Consider the following 24,800-nt stretch of genomic DNA (forward strand, 5'->3'; position numbering starts at 1 on the left):
TGCCTACTTGCTTGAATAATCATTGATGTTTGTTGTTTCAAGGTGTTTTTATGCTCTTCACTATAAGCAAATCGTTGAATTCAGCTGGCATGGGCTACATGCTGATTAACTTCACCGCCACGTCCTGTTTCCGTTATAAACGTTTTTTACATTTCCAAAGTCTTTGAATCTTGTTACTTTCTGTTTATGTTTTTTGCATACACTGAGGTAATTTCGCGCTCAGTTGGAAATTTCTCTAAAAACGGGAGAAAAATAATATTAAAAAATATTTGTGTAGCTCAGTGGAAATATTTGTGCTATTCACTGCCCTAGACCACCTGAAGAAAGAGCGTAGTAAGTTCAATTCTAGTCGCCGACTCTAGAAGCTTTTACTAAGCCTTTTACTAACGGTTCCCGAATTAGTCAATTTCTGGCATTTTCGGGTTCTTCATCCCTTAAACTCAAGAAAATCGACCCTCACAATAGAACACACACTATTTTCAGAGATTAGGATTAGAGTCCACGAGATTGCGCATTTGTCAGCCACTTATCTTTACCTGATGCCGTGTATAATCAGTGATAGGGACTTTTCAAGTTTCAAGTCCCTATTACATACAGAAGTAAGGATGCCATGATTTTGTTGTACAGGGCTTTGATCCGGGGGAATATGAATTGCTGTGCACAGATTTGATCACCTAGTTTTGAAAAAAGATAATGAGTAATTGGAGAGGATTTAGAGATGATAGATTAAGTTGGTTTCTTGTCTTTGTAATGTGGAATATGACAACAGATTGAGAGAATGCAAACTTGCAGAGCCTAGTGTATAGAGGGAACAGGGGGAAAACATGATCGAGAAATAAGTTGGTAAAGGTTAATTTGGATGAGATTTATCATTGAATGGCTGAAGACATGGAGAAAACAAAAGGCCATCTATGAAAGCTGTATAAGGAGGGTATGAGAAGCAGATTTTTTGCATAGAAAGTGGTGGGTGGTGCAGAGACAGTGAATGCATTTAAGTCAAGGTATGATGAGCTGTGCGTGTAAGAGTGGAATCTCCCACTACGAGTCGTCTCTTGACTCCTGAAGGTCTAATAATACACACACACACACACACACACACACACACACACACACACACACACACACACACACACACACACACACACACACACACACACACACACACACACACACACACACACACACACACACACACACACACACACACACACACACACACAGCCAGTTGGCTGCGTGTTCGAATCCCGCCGTCAGCATGGATGTTTGGGATCGTCTTTAGGAGATGAATTGTATTTCATCTTTGGGAGAAGAATTCCATCATTCGTGTGAGACCATGGCCTCGCTTATTGGAGGCCTGAAGTGACTTGTAAATGTTCCATATTTGGTCTCTGGAGTAGGGCTTCTGCACTATGTAAAGAATAAATTGAAATACAATAAAATATATAAATTTGATAAAAATAGAAGAAACGATAGCCTTATGACCTTTCGTGGGTGGGAGCAACATAATATATCAGCTAAAAAAATCAGCATTACATGCTAGGAATATATTTTAGTATTTATGATTACGGTAAACGATGTTATTTGAGATACTATAGCAACAAAGTTTGTGACACGTCAACTTCAGTTGTAATGAAATTAACATGACTGAATTATGTTAAAATATTCGTAAATTATATTCAAATAAATACACTAACTGTTAATAAAGCAAAACTTATGATCATTTTAGCTTATAAAAATCAAGTGCTCTTAAAAACATTTGAAAATTTGATGTTGGCATGTCCTGTTACGTCATGAATGTAGTCTGCTTGAAAATATTTGAAGTTGATATGTGCTCTGTTTCCAGCAAAATTGTGTTGTGATGTGTGTTTTGTATAAGTATTAATTTAGGTTTGTACTTTGACTTATTAATTTTCTTGCTTATGTATTTTAAAATTGAGGGAGTTTTGCCTAGTTAGCTAGATTGGGTATATGTGGAAATTGCGAAATCGTTTATAGTAGTTTGTAGAATTACATTTTATAGCACAATTCCACAAAAAAAGTAACTTATGGTTTTAATATAGTAATATAGTGAATGGTTATCCTGATCATAATCGATATTATTGTAATAGTATGTTCATAAGTCTTTTAGAGCATCAAGTATTTTATTATTATTTTGATCAATTCATGATAGTATATGTTATTTTAAGTTCACCATTTTACAGTTTTGAACCGTATTTGGTGAGAAAACTTCGGTTCTCTCTCACCCCCCCTTCCCATAAAATTATCGTTATTTTTGTAAAGTCAGCATAGATTATGGGTTAATTGGTCAAATGCTAATGATAAATTGACATTCTAAATCCTACAGAAATTATTTCTGTAGGCCACTTTATATTTTGTAATATTTGTTTTGAAGTTTTCCTTTTCTCCCACTCGAATATCACACTTTTTAGAGTAATTTCAATAACATGCCATTTATGTGTGCCTGAGTATTTTGGAATGCTGATGTTTGCATTCATTGTAATTTTTATTTTCATGTAATTATTATGTCATACCTCCAAAGAGTCTAAGGACTCACTGTGAGCGGGCACTAATTATAAGTCACTTAATTATTTGTACCAACTGTCATGGTATTTGAAATTCCATATTACAGTATTAAATCTTCATGGAGATGTTGCAATATATTAATACATAATTGTGGACATGGCTGCAGTATGTGGGAGAGTACCAAATGGCAAAATGTTTGTCTAGAATTATTATTATTTTTTTCCTTATCTATGATAATAAATAATCTTCTCTGGTCGAAATGTATCCCCAGGTAAATCAGTACTTGCAGCCAAATAGAAGCAGTATTAAATAGGAGAAGGTAGGAGGGTGTTCATTTGAAGCAGCCTGGTGCAAGATCTAGGCCCATAAGATGAAATATACAGATATTGCTGCTATTGTACACTAGGATTCCAGGTATGATCTGGAAGAGATGCATTGGCAAATTAGTACAATGAGTGCAGGTTGAATGATTATTATTGGGAACTTCAACTACAGAGATGTAGACTGGAAGAAAGATCACATGGCAAGAAGGAAATGGAATTTATACACTTCTTCTTGGTCAGTCTCCTCATGTCTGAAGACGTGACTATAGCCACAATGTCTCCATTTCTTTCTGTCTGTTGTTGCAGCATTCGCCAACTTCAAAGTAAACCCAGTGATCTTTTTAATCTGGTCTGACGTCTTGGGCGTCCCCTTTTTCTTTGTCCTTTCAGGTTGATAAGTTTTTCCAGGTCATCATTTTGATGTCTTGAAATGTGATCGAAATATTTGAAAATGTTTTCATTTACAATGAAGAGACGGAGAGTTGTACAATAGGTGTCCTCCCGCGATGAGTCTTCGGACTCCTTGGAGGTGTCACGAATAATAATAACAATGTCACATAGTCACCTCTTGATTTTTAGTTGACTTATTATACTTTCATTAGGCCTTTTTTCATTTATACACTTGCTGAGAGATAATTACATGAGTCTAGGGGTGTGAGAGTATTGGACCTGGTCATAGGATCAGAAGAGCTATCCATAACCAGGGTGGCCACATTGCTTTCAATTGAAGAAAGTTACCATGCAGAAACACGAGAAATATTCTGTCAAGAAAGGAATATATGGAACTACAAGGTAAATGATTATGATAGGCTTGAAGCTGTGCTATAGCATAAAACATGCAAAAGGAAGGTTGTTAGTACTGCATTGAAGATGGATAAGGGGCATCCAGAGTAAGCAGTATTAAATTGTATACCTAAGTTAAGGAGGATATATAGATAGAGTAGTATCATTAAGCATGAGCTTAAAAAAAAATGTTGTGGAGGGTAATAAGGAGAAAAATGACCATCATGGTAAGATGGACAAAATCAGATTATGAGCAGAAACTACCTGAGCAAGCCAAAGGAAATCCCCATGTTTCATTATGTGGCAGATAAAAGGAAAAATGGCTATGAAGGAATACCTGGTGGTGATGAAGCTGACAGAAGCAGATAAAATCATATGCTTTCAAAATCATTAGTGTCACTGCCTTCCAAATCCTCCACTCTTAGAGGACATAAGTCATCGCTTATCATAAGCAGTACTCCACCACTATGCTTTTCCTTCTTATCCTGCCGAAAAATGCTGTACCCTGCTACTTCTATTCCTGCTATTATATCCTCTTCTGCCAACCACGTCTCACTGATCCCAATAATCTTTGGCCAAGCTGATGCTATCAATGCACCAATTCCTCTCCTTTATTCTGGATACTCCTAGCATTAAGTGTAAAGCATAAAAATGCCACTGTTTCTATACGTAATATTATCCCCTCATTACTCCACTGGGCTCAGAGTTACTTCATGTCATCCCCCTTCTCCCAAGTATGCATTCCCACAAGAGTCCACTCCTTCTACCATCTATCTTGGGCATTCTAGTTTCCCTCCATTGACACACTGACTCATTTGAACAGCAATCTCTCCAGATGCCTACGCCTTTCTCATTCAAATGTAAGTGGTCTCTCGCATACAATTCCTTTCTGTCCTCAAACGACCTCCAAGCATCCTCATATTCCAATCCTCTCTTCTGACACATTCTAACTGTTACGTTATTCAATATTACTGCTCTTCTGCTTAGCTTGTCACTATCATACCTGGGCAACATATACACTATCTTTCCTCTCTGCGTCTTTTTTCCTACAACCTCAAGCAAGAAGCTCATATCTCTCACTGCCAAATTTACATTATCTCTCAAGTCATTTGTTCCTTCCATCACAATCATCTCCACCCTTTTACCTCTCTTAATTGCCATAGCCATACTTTCTATCGTTCCTCCAGGCAAACACTCCTCACGCACCCTATCTTGCACACCACGGATCATTGAGTCCCCCATACATTACACCTCTTACCACCCTGTTCCTCGTTGCTCACATGCATCCCTCTCTCTCCTCTAACACTTTTTCTCTTTTCCCCTACTTACCTGCCTTCCTGACATTACGCTATCCCTCGTTCCAGTGCTCCCTCGCATTCTTCTCATTCCCTCTCTCTCTCTCCTGCTGTTTCAATTGTCTCCTCTTTTATCATTCCCATAACTCTCTATCTCTCTCATTTCCCCTCTTCCACTGTTCCTATTCTCTTCTATCATTCACATAACTCTATCTCAATATCTCTCTTCTACTGTTCTTATTCCCCCCCCCCCCCTCTATCATTCACATAACTCTCTCATTCCCTCTCTTCTAATGTTTCTATTTTCCCTTCTTCTATCATTCACATAACTCTCTCTTTCATTCCCTCTCTTCTACTATTCCTATTCTCTGCTCTTCTATTATTCCCATAAATCTCTCTTATTCCTACACTGATTCGTCTTGCATTCTTCTCTTCCATTTGCCTAATCTTGTCTTTCACACTTCTCATCTCATTCCCTAGACATTGCACCACCTGCTAACATTATTCTAGCACTGGAAATCGAACCTGGGTCTCCTGGGTTAGAGCCAGGAATCCTAACCTGACCATGCTGGGTTATGTAAATCAGGCCATGAGCATGATGGTTACAGTGAGAATGGTGAAATTAGATTGAGTTAGTTAAATGAGCCAAGAAAAATCCAAAAGAACCTTTTATCACAATATAGCAAGTAAAAGAAACAATCACCATGAATGGCCTTGGTGAATTTGGAATGTAATAAAATGTTTGATGCATAAAGATAGCCAAATTGTTAAGTGTTCAATTTAGTAAGCTATACTTCCAAGGCAGACCCATGCTAAAGGGAAACTGGATGAAAGATGCAGGTAGATGAGTAGCGATGTTAAATCTGTTGCAAGAGGTTGATACGAATGCTGGAGTGGGATTAGATTGGATATTGACATAGGTGCTGAAGAAATGTGCAAGAGTTAGTTAGCAATATCCTTGATCTGGTTGTTCAACTTAGGTCTGAACATATACATGATTCCTGATGAGTGGAAGGAGAGTAAGTTAATTTCATTTGACCATTGTCTAATGAAATGAAATTGGACTCATCTTGGTGTCATCATCAAGGTTATTCAAATCATCATTAAAGGCTGATTAGGAATTGAATCCAGAGGTGGGTAGACTACTCTTTTGCTGTAGAGGGCACCAAATGATTTTGTGAAGAGTTGATGACCTTTCTTTAGCAATCTTCTCACATTATTATTATTATTATTATTCAGGCTTCCAAGGAGTCAAAAGACTCATCGAGGGAGGTCCTTCCTAAGACATAAAGTCTGTCAAGACTCACTGAGGGGAGGTCCCCCCCTGAGAAACACAAAGTCTGTCATACCACTCTTTAAACTCACTGACCGTTCTCGCTATGTAATATTATGTAATAGTAATGTAATAGTAACATTATGTACTAGTAACATTACGCATTATGTAATAGTAACAGCAAAGCTGGCTAAGAGAAATTGATATACCATGATACTTCTGGTTTTTACTAAGGTACTTGACAGGATTCTACATTGAAGCAGACTGATAGCACTTCCATACATCACTTTCTAATATCTGAGTCTAAAGAGTAACCTATACTTGGGCCACTGTACAATAAAGTTGTTTAAACTGTATATTAATGATATTGGTGGTTATCTAGAGAGTGATATATATAGTTATTTGCTGATCCTGATTTGGGACAAACAGTAAGCAACATCTCTGCAGCTCTCTTGAACCGATTAGTTCTATAGGACATATGTTAATGAATGCAAGTTTAAAGTTTTGACTTGCAAGGTTACGCATTTTAGACTGAAGTCATTGCACTCAGAGTATTTAATGGGAATTTGCTACAAGCATTCAGTGAAGTTGGAGATTTGGGTGGTTATAATGGATAGAATTAGTTTATGGCCACATTGCTAAGGTGGTTAAGACATGTTAGATAATTGTAGTCAGGGTCGGTTCTAATAGGTGTGCAGGGTATGTGTGCACGCAGGCGGCCAAATCTCTAGGGCAGCCGATGGAATAAATTCGATATAGCCTATAGTTAGTTTTAAAATATTCTCGATGAAATAGGAATGTAACATTGTTAAAACTTATAGCGATGTTAACTTCGAAATATCTTCTTTGAGTTTCATTCTCTATCTCTTTAAAAACCTCACTTAACAAGGAATGTTCATTCAAGTGAACTATAGTTTTGGCCTAGTTTTTTGCTACTAAAAATACATAATTGGGAAAAAAATGGAATTACAATTTTTCTTTCTTTTTTTTTTTCTTGTACCTGTTATAAAATATACTACCATCTTTCAGATAGACCTGACAGACAGACAGATGGATGGACAGATCAAAGTTTTTTCGGAATCTGTACAGAAAGGCTCAAGTCTGTTTGGGTCATTACAACATTTATTTATTCATTCAAAAAGAGAAAAAATAATTTGTGTTTATTATTATTATTATTACCATTATTATTAATGTTTTTTATTATATGTTTAGATATGTCGGATAGGAAAACTAAACGTCTGTCTGGTGCTTTTTATTGCAAAAGAAAGAATGAAAGTGATGAGGAAAAGGAAAAATTACGAGGATCCATACTGAAATATGTAAAGTTAGACGAAGATACTCAACAACATCAATTGCTTCAGAACCTTTTCCAGACAGTAAGGGCGAAATCAAAGTGGAATGTGAAAAATCAAATGAAAAGTTTGAATTTTGTTCAGAACTGTGCCAGGAGGAAGAGTCAACGCCAAAATCAAGCTGTGGGGATAATTTACAAAGTAGGCCTTCTGTTAATTGTGGTGAATTCATGACAGAATGTGATTTAGGGGATCCTTGTACCTTGCCATCTATCGTTAATAATCAATTATTAGAACTTGGTTAATCTATTCTGAAAAATCTAATAGTGTATTTTGCTGTTTGCTTTAAAGAAAAACAAATTAACAGATAGTCAGGGGGTTTTCAGATTGGCGACATTTGGCCACTAATTTATCACCACATGAAATGAGTGTAGAACATATGCAAAATTGTAAAAAAGTTTTTTTTTTTCGAACATGTACAGCAGTGAATAGAACATATGCACAAGAATGGTGATGTACTGTACAAATTTTTTCCGTCAACATGACTATCATCATTCTTACATATGTTCTATTCATTGCTGTACATTTTCGAAAAAAACAACAAAAAAAACACTAGTGTAGCCTTACCCTCAAGGGCGGCCAATTATCTCTAGCACGCAGGCATCTAACAGTCTAAAACCAGCCCTGATTGTAGTATTGAAGAGAACACTAACTTATATATATTTATTTTCCCACTTTGATAAGACCATTTGACTAAGTTTTCAAATATGTCACGTGAGTGAGGTGGGTAGATCCAGCAGTGGATAACCAACATAATAGCTAATCTATAAAATTTGCACATGAGGACATATTGAATATCATGTCTTCATGTCAGGGCATATCATGTCTTCAAAGCATAAGAGAAAAGAACAAGGGGAGAGAGAAAGAGAGCACATATGATAGAACACGTCTTAAGTGGCATGCCAGGTAAGAACTTGGTATCATCACGGGCTGCTGTTAGATGCGGTAATGTTTGGGTGCATCTTTAATGTATTCAAAGAGATGTTTAGGTGTCAGTGACTAAAAGGGAGCCATCTCTCTCTCCCCCCCCTTTCATATGAGTACTTGGACTTCAAATAGGAGCTATGATGATAGCATGTAGTCTAGCTGTAGCTTTCCATATTATATTTTTTTTTTATTACCTGAAGTATTGATGTGTGCTACTGATCGTTGTTGAATATTTTCTGCCACTGTTCTGTCACTGCCTCTTATTTAAGTGTTCCTGTGTAATTTCTCCAGACATCTAAAAATAACTATCTTCAGTTTTCATGCCATCTTTATCATCTTGGATTCCTTTTACAGTACTCTTTCCTCCATCTCTAAGATTTTTTGGTAACCTCCAGAGCATTGTCACCTGTGATATTTATCTTATGTATTCTTGCTAGATACCCTTCTGATAATATTTTACACATAACCTTGTTGTTTTTCTCTGTATTTCCTGAGGGCATTTAACTAACTTGCCAGTAACTTTTGATGTGATTTCTTCCTTTCCAGGATTGCCTTGTCAGCATCTTCGGTATACCATGAAATTTGGATTTTTCTTTCTTTGTGTCTCCTTGGCTTATTCAGGGTGATCTTCCATTTGCCCAAGGTTTGGTTCTTATTTTCAAACTTTTATTTTTTCTTGAATGATATTTTTGAGTTTCCATTCACACCACTGAAATTGTTTGATTTTGATTTATTTTTAAAACTTTTGTACATATTCTTTATGTACAAACGTGATATTCATTTATTTTTATTATTTTTTTCATGTTCAAAATGAAATCATCATATTCTGTTTTATATCTACTGCACACTGCTTGGAAAGTCCGCGTGGTTAGCCTGGTGGCTAAGCGCTTTGCAACCATGTGCTTGGGGAAGGAGTGTCCTGGGTTAGATTCCCGTCGCTGATGTGAGGAGCTTAAGGATCTTTCTCAGCCATAGCCAAGTTAGCCAGTCTTGGGCGTGGAAAGCAGGGTTTTCCCCCAGTTTATCTGGGGGTTTCATCCCGAAAGCAGGCAAACCGGCCCCGTGAACACATCCTCCTACAGCCATAAATACTTAACCCCCATGAGGAGACTCAACTTGACCCAATAGGGATGGGGGAGAAAAGGGAGGAAACTCCATATGAATAAATAAATAAAAAAAACTGCTTGGAAAGAAGTTAGTGGACACTCTTGTGGTCAAGATGCATTGTGCCATGTAACAAATTGCATGTTTGTAGCTGGCATAAATTAGAGGAATATGATGCTCCCAAGTCAGTGCAACTGTGTCCAGGAGAAATGGCTGCAAGAAGACAACTGAGTTTGAAAGAGGTATTGTGATAGGATGCCATGTTGCAGGCCTATCTGTTCAACATGTTGGGCCATTCCAGGTCAACAATCAGTGATACCATATTGAGATGGAAGTGCAAGGAGTCAACTGCAAGTGCTATCTGCAGTGGATAACCAACCACACTCATTGAACTTGACTGTAGACATTCACCAGGCATCCACTACAGTGGATGCCTGGTGAATGTCTGGTGAATTACCTTACCAAAGTGCATAATCCTAATTCTGAAATTCAGAGGTAGCAGTGTGATGGTATGATCCTGTTTTCCTGGTTTGGCCTTACACTGTTTGTAGTGCCACTAACATTGAACTCTTAGAGGTAGCTGAATATTCTGGACAATGCAATGCTTCCTACTTTGTGGCATTTCGAGAGAACTGACCATTGTCTCTTTCAGCAAAACAATTTACCGTATCATACAGCTGCTGCTGCTATAACTACATGGCTTGCGGACGTGAAAGTCAACACACTTGACTGGCCTCCACAGACCCCTGATCTCAACCCCATTGAACATTTATGGATGAATTGGAATATCAGATTAGGTCAAGGGACATCTGCCCCGCAACAGTCCAGGACCTCATTACATGCCTACTGGAAGAATGGACCAAAATTCCCATTGATCACTATCATATGCCTGTGGAAAGTATACGCTTTAGGATTGCTGCAGTCATTGCAGCAAAAGGAGATCCTACATCTTATTATTCCTCACACTATGATCAACTGACTTTTTTCCAAGCAGTGTGAGGAACATACATGACGATATTACCTTATGTACCAATTCACACGGAGAACTGATGCATAATAATCAATGAGTTAGTTTTTGTATCTTCTCTCCATGTAACGTAAAAATTTTCACATTTTTGTTGGAACACATTGTATTAGTAATGACTAGTCCATGTCCTGAACAGAAAGCTATAGCAGGTATTTACCATTATTATTAGCTTAGTCATTTTCCACAAACCTTTCTGTTACCACTGGTATTCATTTTGGCTCTGCTGTTAGATCTACAAGAACTGTTTTTTCTTCGTCAACTGCCTTTTGTAATAGATCATTCTTCATGTCTTAGTAGAACATTATGATAAATTCATTGTAATAGTTTCATCTAACTTATTTCTGATCCCTGGCATTTTGTAAATAAACTGCAATTCATTTTTGAATTTATAACTAGTACTACCCAAGCCACCTCTCAGCCCTGCCCCAGCATACACTCTCTCCCTCCCTAATTATGCAGTTTCCAGAATTTACTGAATCCTTTTCTATCCCCCCCCCCATTCTGTGAAAAATTTCCTCCATATTAACCTGGTAACAATCTTTACCAACTTAAATGTCTTGATCCGACTTCTCCTATTCACAAAACTTTGCAAATTGTATTTGCTCAATTTGTCTTCATATCCTACATTCCAAAGAGCAGTAATTACCTTAGCAATTGCTCTTTGGAATGTAGGAGCAGTTACTACCGTAGTCAGTCTTTTCTGGACCCTGTCTAATATGTTCCCATCACCAGGGCTCAACAATCGTACTCACCCATCACAAGTAGGTTTTGTCAGCTGGAAAGTTGCTGCACATAGGACAGAATACAATATTTTTTATTTAATTGAAAAAAAAAAACTTTTAAACAATTTCTAAGTAATTTTTTTTGCCCAGTCTAGTAAAAACAAGCAAACATTATTTTTACTGTTCTTTCTATTCTTATTATTTATTAACTTGTTCTTGAAATGGTTCTTATACAAGGGATTGTTCTCTAAACAGCGATAAAAGCACCACTGATCGCTTTATAGAATGTATTGAAGTTTTGGGAAATATTATTAAAATGGTTGGTGGGTGGGTAGATAGGTGACTCTAGGACTAGTACTTTTTTGTCATGTAGGATTTTGCTTGATTTGTCAAGCCCTGTTCATCACCATGAACATTAGGTGATCAAATCTGTGCACACTAATCCATATGAGAACTGATCAAGTCCTTATACAATGGAACATAACCTCTTTATTTCTGCATGTTAGGATTCTTTGCATCATTGCCACAACCTCACATCTTGTGCAATGTGACACCCGAACTTCAGGTCCTTGTCTCCTCAACCTCCTTCAAAATTTCTCACTAAGTGTATACTTTGCATCTCATTGTTACTTACCAAATTTTAGAACACTTTACAAACTAAATTGCTGGAGAGAGGGATAGGATGAGAGCAGGGGAAAACATCTGTGGTGAGATAAAGATTTAAGGAGCAAGAAAGTTGAAGGTTTTTTTGTGCAGTGGATAAGTGAGTGGATTGAATTTAAGATGCAATCTCACATCATAATGCCAGTATGAAATGAAGTACTTTAACATCTAGGGATAAGGAGGTGGTTGTGCCTCCTTATCCCTAGATGTTAAAGCACTGATCAGACCACACTTGAGCTATTGTGCTCACATTTGGTCTCTTGGTTTTCAGTGTGATGTGTGATAGAGAGAGAGAGTTTGTGATAGGAGGAAAAGAGGTGATATGATAGAGACATTTTAATGAGGGAATTTTATCAGATTCATCCAGATTGGATTATAAAAAGCGTAGAAGGTGAGAGGGAAAGAACCAGAGGCTATCCCTAGTAGTTGTATAAGATTTTTTTACATGGAGAATTGTCAGTGAATGGAATGCATAACAGGAACATGTTAATGTAGGGAGTGTTAAGGATTTTAAGATTCAGTATGATAGATTTGTTTCAGTTGAATGAACCTCCCATGATGAGTGTCAACTCCATAGAGAGTGTAATAATAATGGTGATGGTTATTGTAGCAATTAGGTATATGGACTTCTAGTGATGAATCTTTTGAATGGATGTGGGATCAATTTGTAATATAGATAATTTAGACAATTTTATAACAATTTCAGTTCAATTTTTATTTATTAATTAATGTTTTGCTTCAGTTGATTTTGTAAGATGGATTGTGTATCATTTTAAATTGGAGATGAATTTTCTTAATATCATGAAATTTTCAGTATTTCAGCTAATTCAGCAAAATTTATCCATGCAGGTAAGGCCATCATGATATCTGAAAGAATAAAGGACAGTTGAGTGATAATTTTCAGCCTACAAAACTAAGTGTAAATAGGTGTTGTTTTCAATCAGGATTTTTAAGCAATGTGGTTCCTGAAATTTTTGCTATTTTGGTTGCTACAAAAAGTACTCATGGATGGTAGTTACATTAAAGATTTTGATGACAGTATAGTATTCCGACTACATTGGCCAGGTCCACTAAAAACTATTCCCAGTGGTTTTGACTCTTTGGAACAGTCAGGTGTAAAGCATTATATGGTAAGTATAACTTACAAATTATGAGATGCTCTATTATTCCTTTTAGTAAGTTGCAAAATAAATATCTGGAATATTTGATATCAAAAGCATTTATTTCCAGCCTTGTCACCAGAGATGCAGTGATGTTATTGTTTTATGTAGGGATGTGTCGAACCATGAAGTGCTGAATACCAAATATTTCTCCGAAGGCAAAATCATAAAATGGCAAGAAACCTCATTTGATACCAAAGAAGTCCATAATACTAAGCATAAGCTTTCATTTTGGTGTTGTAAAATAAACAGATCAGTCCATATATATATATATATATATATATATATATATATATATATATATATATATATATATATATATATTAAAGGTGAGTTAACCGGTCTCGTACAGAGGTGAGGGTTTTTCTCCTGGTAACTCGCGTTTTCCGTCCCTCAAAACAGGCAAATCGGTCCCATGAACACCTATGGCTAGTCATAAAATATACTACGGCAAGGAAGGCAACAGGAAACCACCTTGCTCATAATCATCTCCCTAGCATAGTAGCATATAGCTACCCCCACCAGCCGTATGGCTGAGTGAACAGGATATATATATATATATATATATATATATATATATATATATACACACGGCTGGTGGGGGTAGCTATATGCGGCTATGCTAGGGAGATGATTATGAGCAAGGTGGTTTCCTGTTGCCTTCCTTGCCGTAGTATATTTTATGACTAGCCATAGGTGTTCATGGGACCGATTTGCCTGTTTTGAGGGACGGAAAACGTGAGTTACCAGGAGAAAAACCCTCACCTCTGTACGAGACCGGTTAACTCACCTTTAATCGAAAGAGACCAGATCAAGGTTACTCATGTCACTGATGGGAATCGAACCCAGGTCTTTCCAACCATAGGGCTTCGGGTATACTGACTGAGCTACAGAGGCTCTATATATAAAAATCATAACTTAGAAAGTTTTTCTTAAGTTGTTCAAGCTAAGGCAACTCCAATGCCGTGCCAAGGATTGTATTCTCATAAGCTCTCTGGTCTTTATTCAAAACTTCTTTCCGAGTTTCTGTGGGTGGGTGTATTTCTAGAATGATTGGGATTATAAAAAGAGTAGAAGGTGAGAGGAAGAAACTTAAACATTTCAAAAATTTACCAGAGAATTTATGACAACATAATCTTCTCATAAGCTCTCTAGTATATTTTCAAAACTAAGAAATGTATAAAGAAAAGATTCTTTCTACATTTTACCTATAAAATATGGATATATTAATCATATCGTCTATTGTGATATCTTACATTATGAAAAATGTAAGCCTTCCAGCTCTATACTTGAATATCTTATTATGTACCCATTGAGAGTTCACTTATGATTAATTTAACTTTCTGACATGGTTGTCTTGTAGTACTGAATGACAATGGTTAAATTCTAAACGAATAAGGTCTGGGGCACTAAAAGTAAGGATCATAAATCTACGTACTTTTATGATCATAAAAGCATGCCCCACATCTAGCCCATTAAGAATCTGAAGATCAATTAATTTTGGGCGATCTACAAAAGGACAATTATGCTTTGCAATATAATACGCAGTGCGAAACACATGGCATGTGATTTTGTGAGCTAAAGAGTTCTGTTCTTCTACAATGTCTCACAATGCATTCTCACTTCTAATAATTGCTTCTGCACTTTTGTGAAATTTCTATGTATGTGTATCTCTATGTTCGTAAATTTTCTTTCTGAGTTGCTTTTGTTGCCATTGTTTGAACCCTTTCCCTTTAATACATATTAATCCATTTATTCACTCTGATGCTAAGTGAATACCCTGATGTGAAGAACTTGCACCTAGGATCTGTACCACTGCACGTTATACACCCCAAGCCTTCGTCCTTACAAAATAACCAATTGTATTTACCTTTGAATGCTATCCACTGGTCGAGTGACCAGCAAGTCGGCAAATCTTTTCTTTCGTTCAACATATTAATATTAACGCATTGCAACTGATGGGAATCCTGTGTTTCTGTGGATTCGTTACATACTTCTTTCTCTTCAGAAACTACACACAAACTGTCATTACAAACTCATTTAGTATTATCACTGTCATTCGAGCTATTTTTCCATTTAAAGAAGGCACCAATGTACTTATCCATAGTTGAAATATAGGCTTACATAAACACATAATCGTGAAATTATGTGTTTATGTAAGCCTATTATAAAATATTACACTATTTTCTTTGTGCTTCTCACAGTCAGTCACGAGCTCGGATACACAACTTCTAATCTGCTGTTCTATTATTGGTTACTGACAGTGTTGCTAACCAGAAAAGACAAAATATTGCTGCAAGTCTGTCAAAATTTTGCTACATTATGCTGCAATAATGTTTGCTTGTTAATTGCTGCAAGATAACACATTACAGGAAGCTCAAAACCTTCCCATCCCTTTCATTATGCATCCGTAATCAGGTGACTGTTGATATTGACTTTATATACACATTGAAAACAGTAAACAATTGTCGAATAATAATGTAATTACTGTAAAGGGGAAAAAAGTCACAAAACAGAAAAATGTTCCTGGTCTGGGCCCAGTGCATAAAAGGTTCCAGGGCTGTTCCCTTGCTGAATTTTACCAGTGCTGAATGAGATTTTGTCTTCCACTTGTAGCTGTAAATTTTCAAACTTTAACAATTTGGTCTTGGATGAAAACCCATCAGTATCCAGGCAAAGGAAACCTAATCAATGTATAATAAAAGACAGATGTATAGGCTTCTAGATAAGTTCGTGTTGTTTAAATTAAAGCAGTGATTTTCAAAATTTTCTGACACCCACAATAAAAAATACATTTTACATCTTGACCTAACATGGACTCAGATAGTTATCAACAAGTTTTATATGGGTGAGCAATATCCCACAAGAAGAAAGTCACTAGTGGTATGCCTCAGGGGTTTATTTTATGGCCATTTCTGTTTAACCTGAATGTTTAATGATATTGGGGTAGATTTGAATGGGGATGTACAATTGTTTGTAGATGATACAAAGTTGGGACGAATTATGAGGAGTAGAGCAGATGTGGCTTTACAAGAAAACTTGAGTAGACTGAGTGAGTGGCACAGGAGTGGGGATGCAGGTCAATGTTGTGAAATGCAAGATTTTAAAATTTGGAAAACAAAAATGTGGTGTAGAATTTACTCTTGGTGTATTATATAGATATTGTTGGAGGTGGAGAAAAAAATAAGAAATCTTGGAGTGATTGTTGATAAGGATCTAAAATGCAGAGGACAAATTGCCAAAATTGTGAGTATAACACAAAGAATTCTGGCAATGATGCGGAGGACACTGATCTGTAGAAGTAAGGAGATTCTGGTTCTATTGTATAAGGCTCTGATTAGGCCATTGTGCACAGATTTGGTCACCTGGTTTTCAAAATGATGAAGAGATGTTGGAGAGGGGCCAGAAGTGATTTGACCAAAATCGTTTTTGATTTCTGGAATGTTGAATATGATGAAAGGTTGAGACGATGCAATTTGCAGAGTTTAATGGATAGGAGGAAGAGAGGTGATAAGATAGAAGTGTTCAAGTTAGTAATGGGTTGTTATAGGATTAACGTTGAAGAGGTTTTTTTATAAAATGGTGAGAGATTGGGGGAGAATGAGAGGTCATCCCTGGAAACTGTAAAGCAGGAGGGTGAGCAAGAAGCAGGTTTTTTGCATGGAGAGTTTGAATGATTGGAATGTATTACCTGAGAGAGAGAGAGAGAGGTGGTGTCTGCAGAGAATTTGGATGTGTCTGTAAGGCATGGTATGACAAAAGGGACCTCCTAGATCTGTGATGCCATTGGAGTTTTAGGATGATGATGATAATAATAATAATGCAAAACACGTGCACGCGCACACACAAAGGCTGAAAAGTGATACCCTGAGGGGAATGAGGTTATATAATATAGGCAGTGCATGGTGGAGCAAGCCTCTGAACACTTTCATAAATCAGTTTAATATGTGACCCATGTCAGATATTAAGCTGATAAGAATAGATATTATACTCTTTTTTAGCCAAAAAGCAAAAAAAAAGTAGTATATATCTTCTTATCAGTTAAATATCATTGGGAGAGAGAGGTCAGCTCTCTCCATTGGGAAGAAACGAAAGCATGTATATACTAAACTGAAACAGATGCTTCACAAAATGGTGTTTACTCACTACATGTAATTAAGTAAAATCAAAAGCATAAGAAACATGAATTTTATATTTAATTACATTATACAAAAAAAAAAAAAAAAACTCAATCTCAAAATAAGCAACTAAAACAAAATTTAGGAAATATTTTATTCAGTCCCAATGGTGTGCTTGCCATAAAAAAATAAAAATAAAAAATAGGATTAATTTTCATTCATAGGAATAAGCAGTTCTGCTCTCAATACCTATTATTTGGGAAGACAAATGAAAATGCAGTGAAATTTGGTCAATAAACAAACGAGATAAAGAATAAAAACAAGTGAAATGAGATTTATGAGAAGAACAGACCTTCAAAATACACATTATTAGACCAAAAAAGGAATTAAGACATTTTACTAAAAACAAAATCAGTAGAAGAAAAACTAAACAATTATAAATGAAAATGGATAGAATATGTAAACCAAATGGCCAACACCCGATATCCTAAACAAATACTAAAATATAAGCCATTTTTAAAGAGAAGGCAAAGTTGACATCAAGAAATGATGTTGGATGGATAATGAGACCAGAACAGACCAATATGGTCTATACCCATAATTAGTGTCATGATGATGACAAATAAAAATGTCCTTTCATAGCGATAAACATCCCTTCCCTCAACAGACAACATACTATGAATGCAAGAAAAACAAGTAGATTTATTGTATCACTAAATATAGTTTCTGCACAGTTAGTCTGTGTACTTGATAATATATAACAATTAGTGTAAATTGGAGACATCTTTACTTTCCATAAAGATAAACAACTTTCCTCCCACAGACACTATACACTGCTTGTAAAAAAGTCAATGGATACCATAATGTGAGGAACAAACAGTGATGGTTTTCACCTTAAGATTTAGGACCTTCTTTCTCTTCGATGACTGCAGCAATCCTACGGGCATACTTTCATCAAGTGTGCGATTGCAATCAATGGGAATTTTGGACCGTTTTTCCTGTAGACATGTGATGAGGTTTTGGACTTGTTGTGGGGGGCAGACATCCCTTGACCTCTCCCAATGCTCCAGTTCATACCACAAATGTTCAGTAGGATTGAGATCAGGCTTTGTGGAGGCCAGTCAAGTGTGGTGATGTTCGTCTCCATAAACCACGCAGTTATAGCAGTGGAAGCCTTATGACCCCATGTATTGTCTTGCTGAAAGAGACAATGGTCAGTTCCATCGAAACACCATAAACTAGGAAACATTGCATTGTCCGTTTTTTTTGGCATCCCTGTTTGTGGCACCACAAACAGAGGTCTGAGGCCAAACCAGGAAAATCAGGATCATACCATTACACTGCTACCTCTGAATTTCATAGATGGGATTATGCACTTTGGTAAGAGATGCTCATTGGGCATCCAACACATTTGCACTTGTCCATCTGCTGGGTAGAGGGTGGAGTGTGATTCATCACTCCTTAAGCTTCCATGTCTCACTGTACACGTTCTTTGCACCACTGATGTTGATGAAGCTGTGTTGGTTTGGGTAATGTTCACATTCTGTTCTTGTAAGCATGTTATCCTCTGTCAACCATGTTTCTCTGACATCAATTATTCATGTGCTGATTAACTGTATCAAGGCTACAAACTCTACACCCTTATTACTAATACTCCTTGCATTGCATATAAGCATCATCATCATAATGCCAATTACAGGTATAGACCATATTTGTCTGTTCCAGTCTCATTATCCATCCAGTATCTTTTTTTGAGGTCTACCTTGCCTTCTCTTTCCAATTGGCTTATATTTTAGTATTTGTTTTAATATTAGTCTGTTTAGGATATCAGGTGTTGGCCATTTGGTTTACATGTTCTATCCATTTTTTTTATAATTGTTTAGTGTTTCTTCTATTGATTTTTGCTTTTAGTTCTTTTAAAATATTTTCGTTCCTTTTTTGGTCTAATAATTTGTATTTTGCAGTTCTTCTCAAGTTCCCCCTTTCCTTTTCGCAATTCCTTATCCCATCATTAGTAATTTGACTCTGTTGATCCCATTGAGCCTATCCATGCATTCTTATCTTGTCTTCCTTTGTCCCTTATCTCACAATTTTGGTATCTTACATTTGAAGTCCCACCGTCTTGTTTCCATTTCCCTGACTGGCTACACACGCTCGCCTCCTTTCATTGACAGTCTACCCAGCTTCTCACTTTTGCTCTTACTCAAATGCAGACTGTAGCAGCTCTCTCTCCCACCTTCAAATATATCCCACACATCCACTAAGAGTGCAGAAGAAGTCCTCTCTTCTTCTGCACTCTAGCTATCATGCTATTTGTGATTATTGTTCTCTTCAGCTCTCCATTATCATATTATTATTATTATGGGCAACTCCAGGGAGTCTTTAGACGCATCGAGGGAGGCCCCAAATCATGTTCATCACAACTATTCGACATTCATACAGTATCTATCATACCTCACCTTAAACTCATTCACTGTCACAGCATCCACCACAGACTCTGGCAACCCATTCCACTCATTCACCACTCTAAAAGTAAAGAACCCAGCTCTAACACCCTTACTAACCACACTTTTGCCCAGCTTTCATGGATGTCCCCCTAGTCCTCCCACAACCAGCCCTGTTCTCAAAAATATATTCTGAATTAATTTTATAGAAACCCTTCAGTAATTTGAATGTCTTAATCATATCTCCCCTCCTCCGCCTATCAACCAATTTCTGCAAACCACAAATCCTCAACCTGTTCTCATAAGGTTCATTCCACAGACCTGCTATCATCTTGGTCACTCGCCTCTGAATCCTCTCCACCTCCTCCCCATCAAGAAGAAGCCTAGGTGACCAAATCTGGACACAGTAGTCGAGATGGAGTCTTATCAAGGCTCGATACAGAGGAACAATAACCTGCTTGTCAACGTATTCTTCAGCAACCAAGTGATTTGATGAGCTGATTTGGCCACTTTTGCAATGTGCCCCCTAAACTTCAACTCCTTATCCACCAACACTCCTAAATCTCGTGCCTCATCGATTTCCTGGAGTACAGTTCCACCTATGTAGTAAACTGCTGCTAATCTTTTCACCCCAAAATGTATAACCTTACATTTTGCCACATTAAATTGACATCCATTCTCCTTAGCCCAGACCTCCAATCTATCCAAATCATCCTGCAAAATTTTGACATCATCTGCATTCACTATTGCCCTACCCAACTTTGCACCATCTGCAAACAAATGAACCGCTCCTCTCAGATCCTTTCCTATATCATTAATGAACAAATTAAACAGCAGTGGTCCAAGAACAGATCCTTGTGGCACACCACTAGTCACAGGCCGTCTTGTGGACTCTACTCCTGAATCAACCACTCTCTGATATCTCTCCGTCAACCACCCTCCTATCCATCTCACTAACCCTATATCCATCTCCATATGCTGCATTTTACTGATTAGAATTCCATGTGGTATCCTGTCAAAGGCCTTAGCAAGGTCCAGTAGAATCGCTGTAAACCCATTACCCTTATCCAGTTCAGTCGTCACTGTGTTATAATACGTGAGCAAGTTACTGAGGCACGATGTACCCTTCACAAAACCATGCTGTCCCCGATACAGTATCCCATTTTCATCTATCCAATCTTGTATTTTCCTCTTGACAATTTTCTCCAAGACCTTGATAACGATTTCTGTTATGCTGATTGGCCGGTAATTTTCAACAGCAGCCTTGGAACCACCTTTATGCAGTGGAACTATTTTTCCCTCTTTCCACCCCCTTGTGACTGACCCGAACCCGAGGCTCAAATTAAACAAAATGGTCAAGGGCACTGACAATTCTTTATCCACTTCACGTACGACACGAGCTGGTATACCATCCAATCCCACAGATGTATTGATATTGAGGTTCTGTAATAGACTATTTACCTCTACTTAATTCATCACAATTCTAGTATAAGCTGTTGGTTCTTCCATTCCTGCAATGTCACCACCTGGATGATATACTCTTGCAAAGTACTCGCTCAGTAATTCCACTATATCGACTGATTCGGTTACCTCCCTACCCTCATCATTTTTTAACATCATTCCGCTATGAACATTTTTCCTTTTACTTGCAACATATTGAAAAAACTGTTTGGGATTCTCTTTAGCCTGCATGCCCAATTTTCTTTCATAATCCGCTTTTTGCTTTTCTTACCACACTTGTTACCTTCCTGGTCTGAGCTTTATACTGTTCCTGCACCTGCTGGTCACCTTTCTCCTTAAATTCCCTCCACAACTGTTTCTTTTTTTGCAGCTCAAGCTTAATAGTGTTATTCATCCATTTAACCCCTACTTGATTTATTATTCGGACTCTTGGTATACAGTCAATCATTGCCTCCTGCAAACACTTCTTAACCACCTTCCATGCACTATCAATCCAGCCCTTGCAGTTTTACATGCCATGGCACTGAGCCAAGCACACTCCTAAGTTTGTGATACTTACCAGCCCGGTAATTCCACATGTACCCTGTCTTAATTGTAAATTCCACTACTTTAGCCACCTCCCAAGTCATGACCTTATGATCACTCTCACCAATTGGTGGCAACATGGTCATGTTCGTTACAGCCACATTCTCAGATGCAATTACCAGGTCAAGCACTCTCTGCCCCCTAGTATTTTCCACTACATGCTGTCACAGATAGTTGTCCCTTAATAACCGCATAAAATCCAATTCCTTCCTCCCATGTGCCCTCTCCTCCTTCCAGTCAATGTTACCATAATTGAAATCACCCATAATAATTACCGTCCTTCCACTCATTTCTTCTATTTACCTATGCATACTATCCCCACCATCTATTCCATCACCTGGTCTATAGCAGCACCCAATTGTATATTTTGTTCTGCTAGACTCTATTTCACACCAAATAGCCTCAAATGTGCTCTTTTCTCTATCCTGCAGTTCAACTTCTATACTCCTTGGCTGCAACTCATCAGCTATCATCAATAACACTTCTCCCCTTTTTATTCTCCCTGTCACTCCTGAACACGCTATACCCGTCGCATTCAATCCCACTAGCTTTATCATCTTCTGTCAGCCATGTTTCACTAATACCAACAACCTGTGGTCTGGAAGTGCCAACCAAGGCCCAAAACTCTTCTTTCTTGTTACTAATATTCCTGGCATTAGTGTACATGAATTGCAGAAGCCCAATAGTTTCATCCCTAGTTTGATGCCTTATACTAACTATCCCATTCTGATTACTCATTCATACACTCAACTGCCTCCCTAATGTCTGCATATCTACCCCCCCCCCTTAATAAATCTAGTTTCCCTGAGTCTGTACATCCACTTCATTCATCAACACTTTTTCAAGCCTCCATAACCAAATCCATTCAAATGTAACCCATCCATCTTATATAAATCCTTTCGCCCATCGAACTGACTCCACATCACTTTCCATGCATAACCCACACATAAAGTCATATCTTTGTAGCCCACTCATAATTCTGCCACTTGCACTCTTTCACTTCTGAAATCAGAATTTTTAGCTTATTATACTGATTACACTGTTCGTGAGTCAAATAGCCCTGGATTATTACTGTTCTTTCTTTCATTACTGATCAGCATTCATTGTGTAGTTATGGAGACAAACTACTGTTTCTACTACCCCATAGCTAACTTTTATGTGGAACATCTTGAGCTACAAGTTCTAAATTCAACTGCTCTAGAACCTAAAGATTGGCTAAGATATCTCAACGACATATTTACTATTTGGCCTCATGGCTTCCAAGCTTTAAACAATTTCCTAAGCCATTTGGACAAACAGCAGCTTTAGTTCACCAACTGAAATTGCAAACAATAATACTTTGTCAGGGGCTTAATGGAGTGAAACAGCACTGAAAAATGATTAAAAATATTATTTAATTCTTCCAATATTTTGTCTGTCATTGAGACATCGCCAGGGAGTACAATATGAGACTTGTAAAACACACACACACAAGGCAAGATAAAACTAAATGAAACATGTGGATGAAACACTAGTCCTAATTAGGTAGGGTATCCTCTATGGGCAACTGTTGGTGGTCTAGGATGTAAACTGGGAACTCAAAGTGATTAGTGTTTCCCATATTTTGTGAAGCTTAACGCAACCATATTTATTTAAATCAGGTTGATTTCTGAGAGCAGCCTCAGATTCTAAAAATAGACTTTCTCTTTTAAATTTACTTCAATGTAGCATGGTGGTCTTTTTCCAGTTGCTTCTATGAGCTATATCTAAAGCATGGTCTGCCAGGCCAATTGACCATAGTCATGACTGCAGATGTATTTTTTTGTTCTTCCATGTAGATGTTGGCTGATCTTCCTGCTATTCATGGTAGGCCAACTTGCAGGAACTGGGCATTTTATATACTCCAGGCACAAAGAGAGAGAGAGAGAGAGAGAGAGCTGATCTTTAGTGAAATGTATAAGTATAGCAAGCTTTTGGCTTGTTCACATCCCTAATTGCCAGCAGTTGCCCCCACCTAGTTAGGACTCTAGTCTTTTGTCCCCATGTTTCACTTAGTTTTGTGTTGTGTGTGTGCTACAAGTCTCATAATGTACTCTCCGATTTCTCAGTGACCGAGACAAAATATTGGAAAAATGAAATGATATTTTTAATCCTTTCTCAATGCTGTTTCACTCAGTTAAACCTCTAACATGAGTTTCTCCCAGCACTTAAACCATAACACATGGAATTATACACTTCATTATCTAGAGAGACATTCCCTCAGGCTGTCCATGCTTCACTGTTTATTATAAACCTTTACACAGTGGCCAGTACTGACATCCAGTACATACAGACTCCACCACAAACCAACCTAAAAATTAAGGATATTAGCACCCTCAAAAATAAAGCTCTAGTAATTTGCTCAGATAAGCCAGCTCTGAAAAACAAGTTTGAAATAATTAACAAAACAAGCATAAATGATTTATATATTAGATACAGAAACTATTATTATGGGGTACTCCATGGAGTCCTTTGGACTCGTTGAGGGGGAAGCCCTAAACATCATACCAGGCACTATCTAATATTCATGCAGTATCTGTCATACTTTGCTTTGAACTTATTTACAGTTAACCCCCCCCCCCCTCAACAGACTCTGGCAACCTATTCCACTCCATCACTCTCAAAGCAAAAAATTTATTCCTGACATCCTTGTTAACTACACTCTTGCTGTTTCTAAGGGTGGTCCCTTCTCTTCTTCTTCCATCTGCCAGACTTGTTCTGAAAAATTTCCTTTGTATTAATCATGTAAAAATCCTTTAGTAATTTGCATGTCTCAATCATATCGCCCATTTTCTGCCTGTCAACTAGTTTCTTTAATCCACCAATCTTCAACCTGTCCTCATAAGTTTATTCCATAGACCTGCTACCATCCTGATCACTTGTCTCTGGATCTTCTCCTTCTCCTCATCCCCAAGAAACCAAACATTTCCAAATTCTTAGACAGTACGTGGCATCGTGGCCTGCTCAATAAATTGCCACCCTTTTGTAATTGGGTAGCTAGCTTTCTCTCTGGTCATTCTCT

At 37.5% G+C, this 24,800-nt stretch overlaps 1 protein-coding gene and 1 pseudogene across 3 annotated transcripts in view; one reads left to right on the top strand and one right to left on the bottom strand.

The window, feature by feature from the left end:
* Positions 1 to 1,723: 1,723 nt before the first annotated feature.
* Positions 1,724 to 24,800, top strand: part of LOC150105075 (endoplasmic reticulum lectin 1-like) — a 218,277-nt gene continuing 195,200 nt past the window's right edge. Inside the window, exons 1-2 of one of the 3 annotated variants that reach the window (XM_090396132.1) lie at positions 1,724 to 1,887; positions 12,842 to 13,122. In XM_090396132.1, coding sequence (XP_090252258.1) covers positions 12,949 to 13,122 — 174 coding nt within the window. In that variant the 5' untranslated portion in view covers positions 1,724 to 1,887; positions 12,842 to 12,948. Of the gene's footprint in view, positions 1,888 to 1,960; positions 2,108 to 12,841; positions 13,123 to 24,800 lie in introns of those variants that run through there. The other 2 variants (XM_090396134.1, XM_090396133.1) reach the window with 2 other exon arrangements.
* On the bottom strand, positions 17,010 to 17,173 carry LOC150105076 (U2 spliceosomal RNA; annotated as a pseudogene).

This window comes from Typopeltis vanoorti, chromosome 7 (assembly GCF_054136105.1).
Source record: "Typopeltis vanoorti isolate ZY-2024b chromosome 7, IOZ_Tvanoo_1.0, whole genome shotgun sequence".
Lineage (NCBI taxonomy): Eukaryota > Metazoa > Arthropoda > Arachnida > Uropygi > Thelyphonidae > Typopeltis > Typopeltis vanoorti.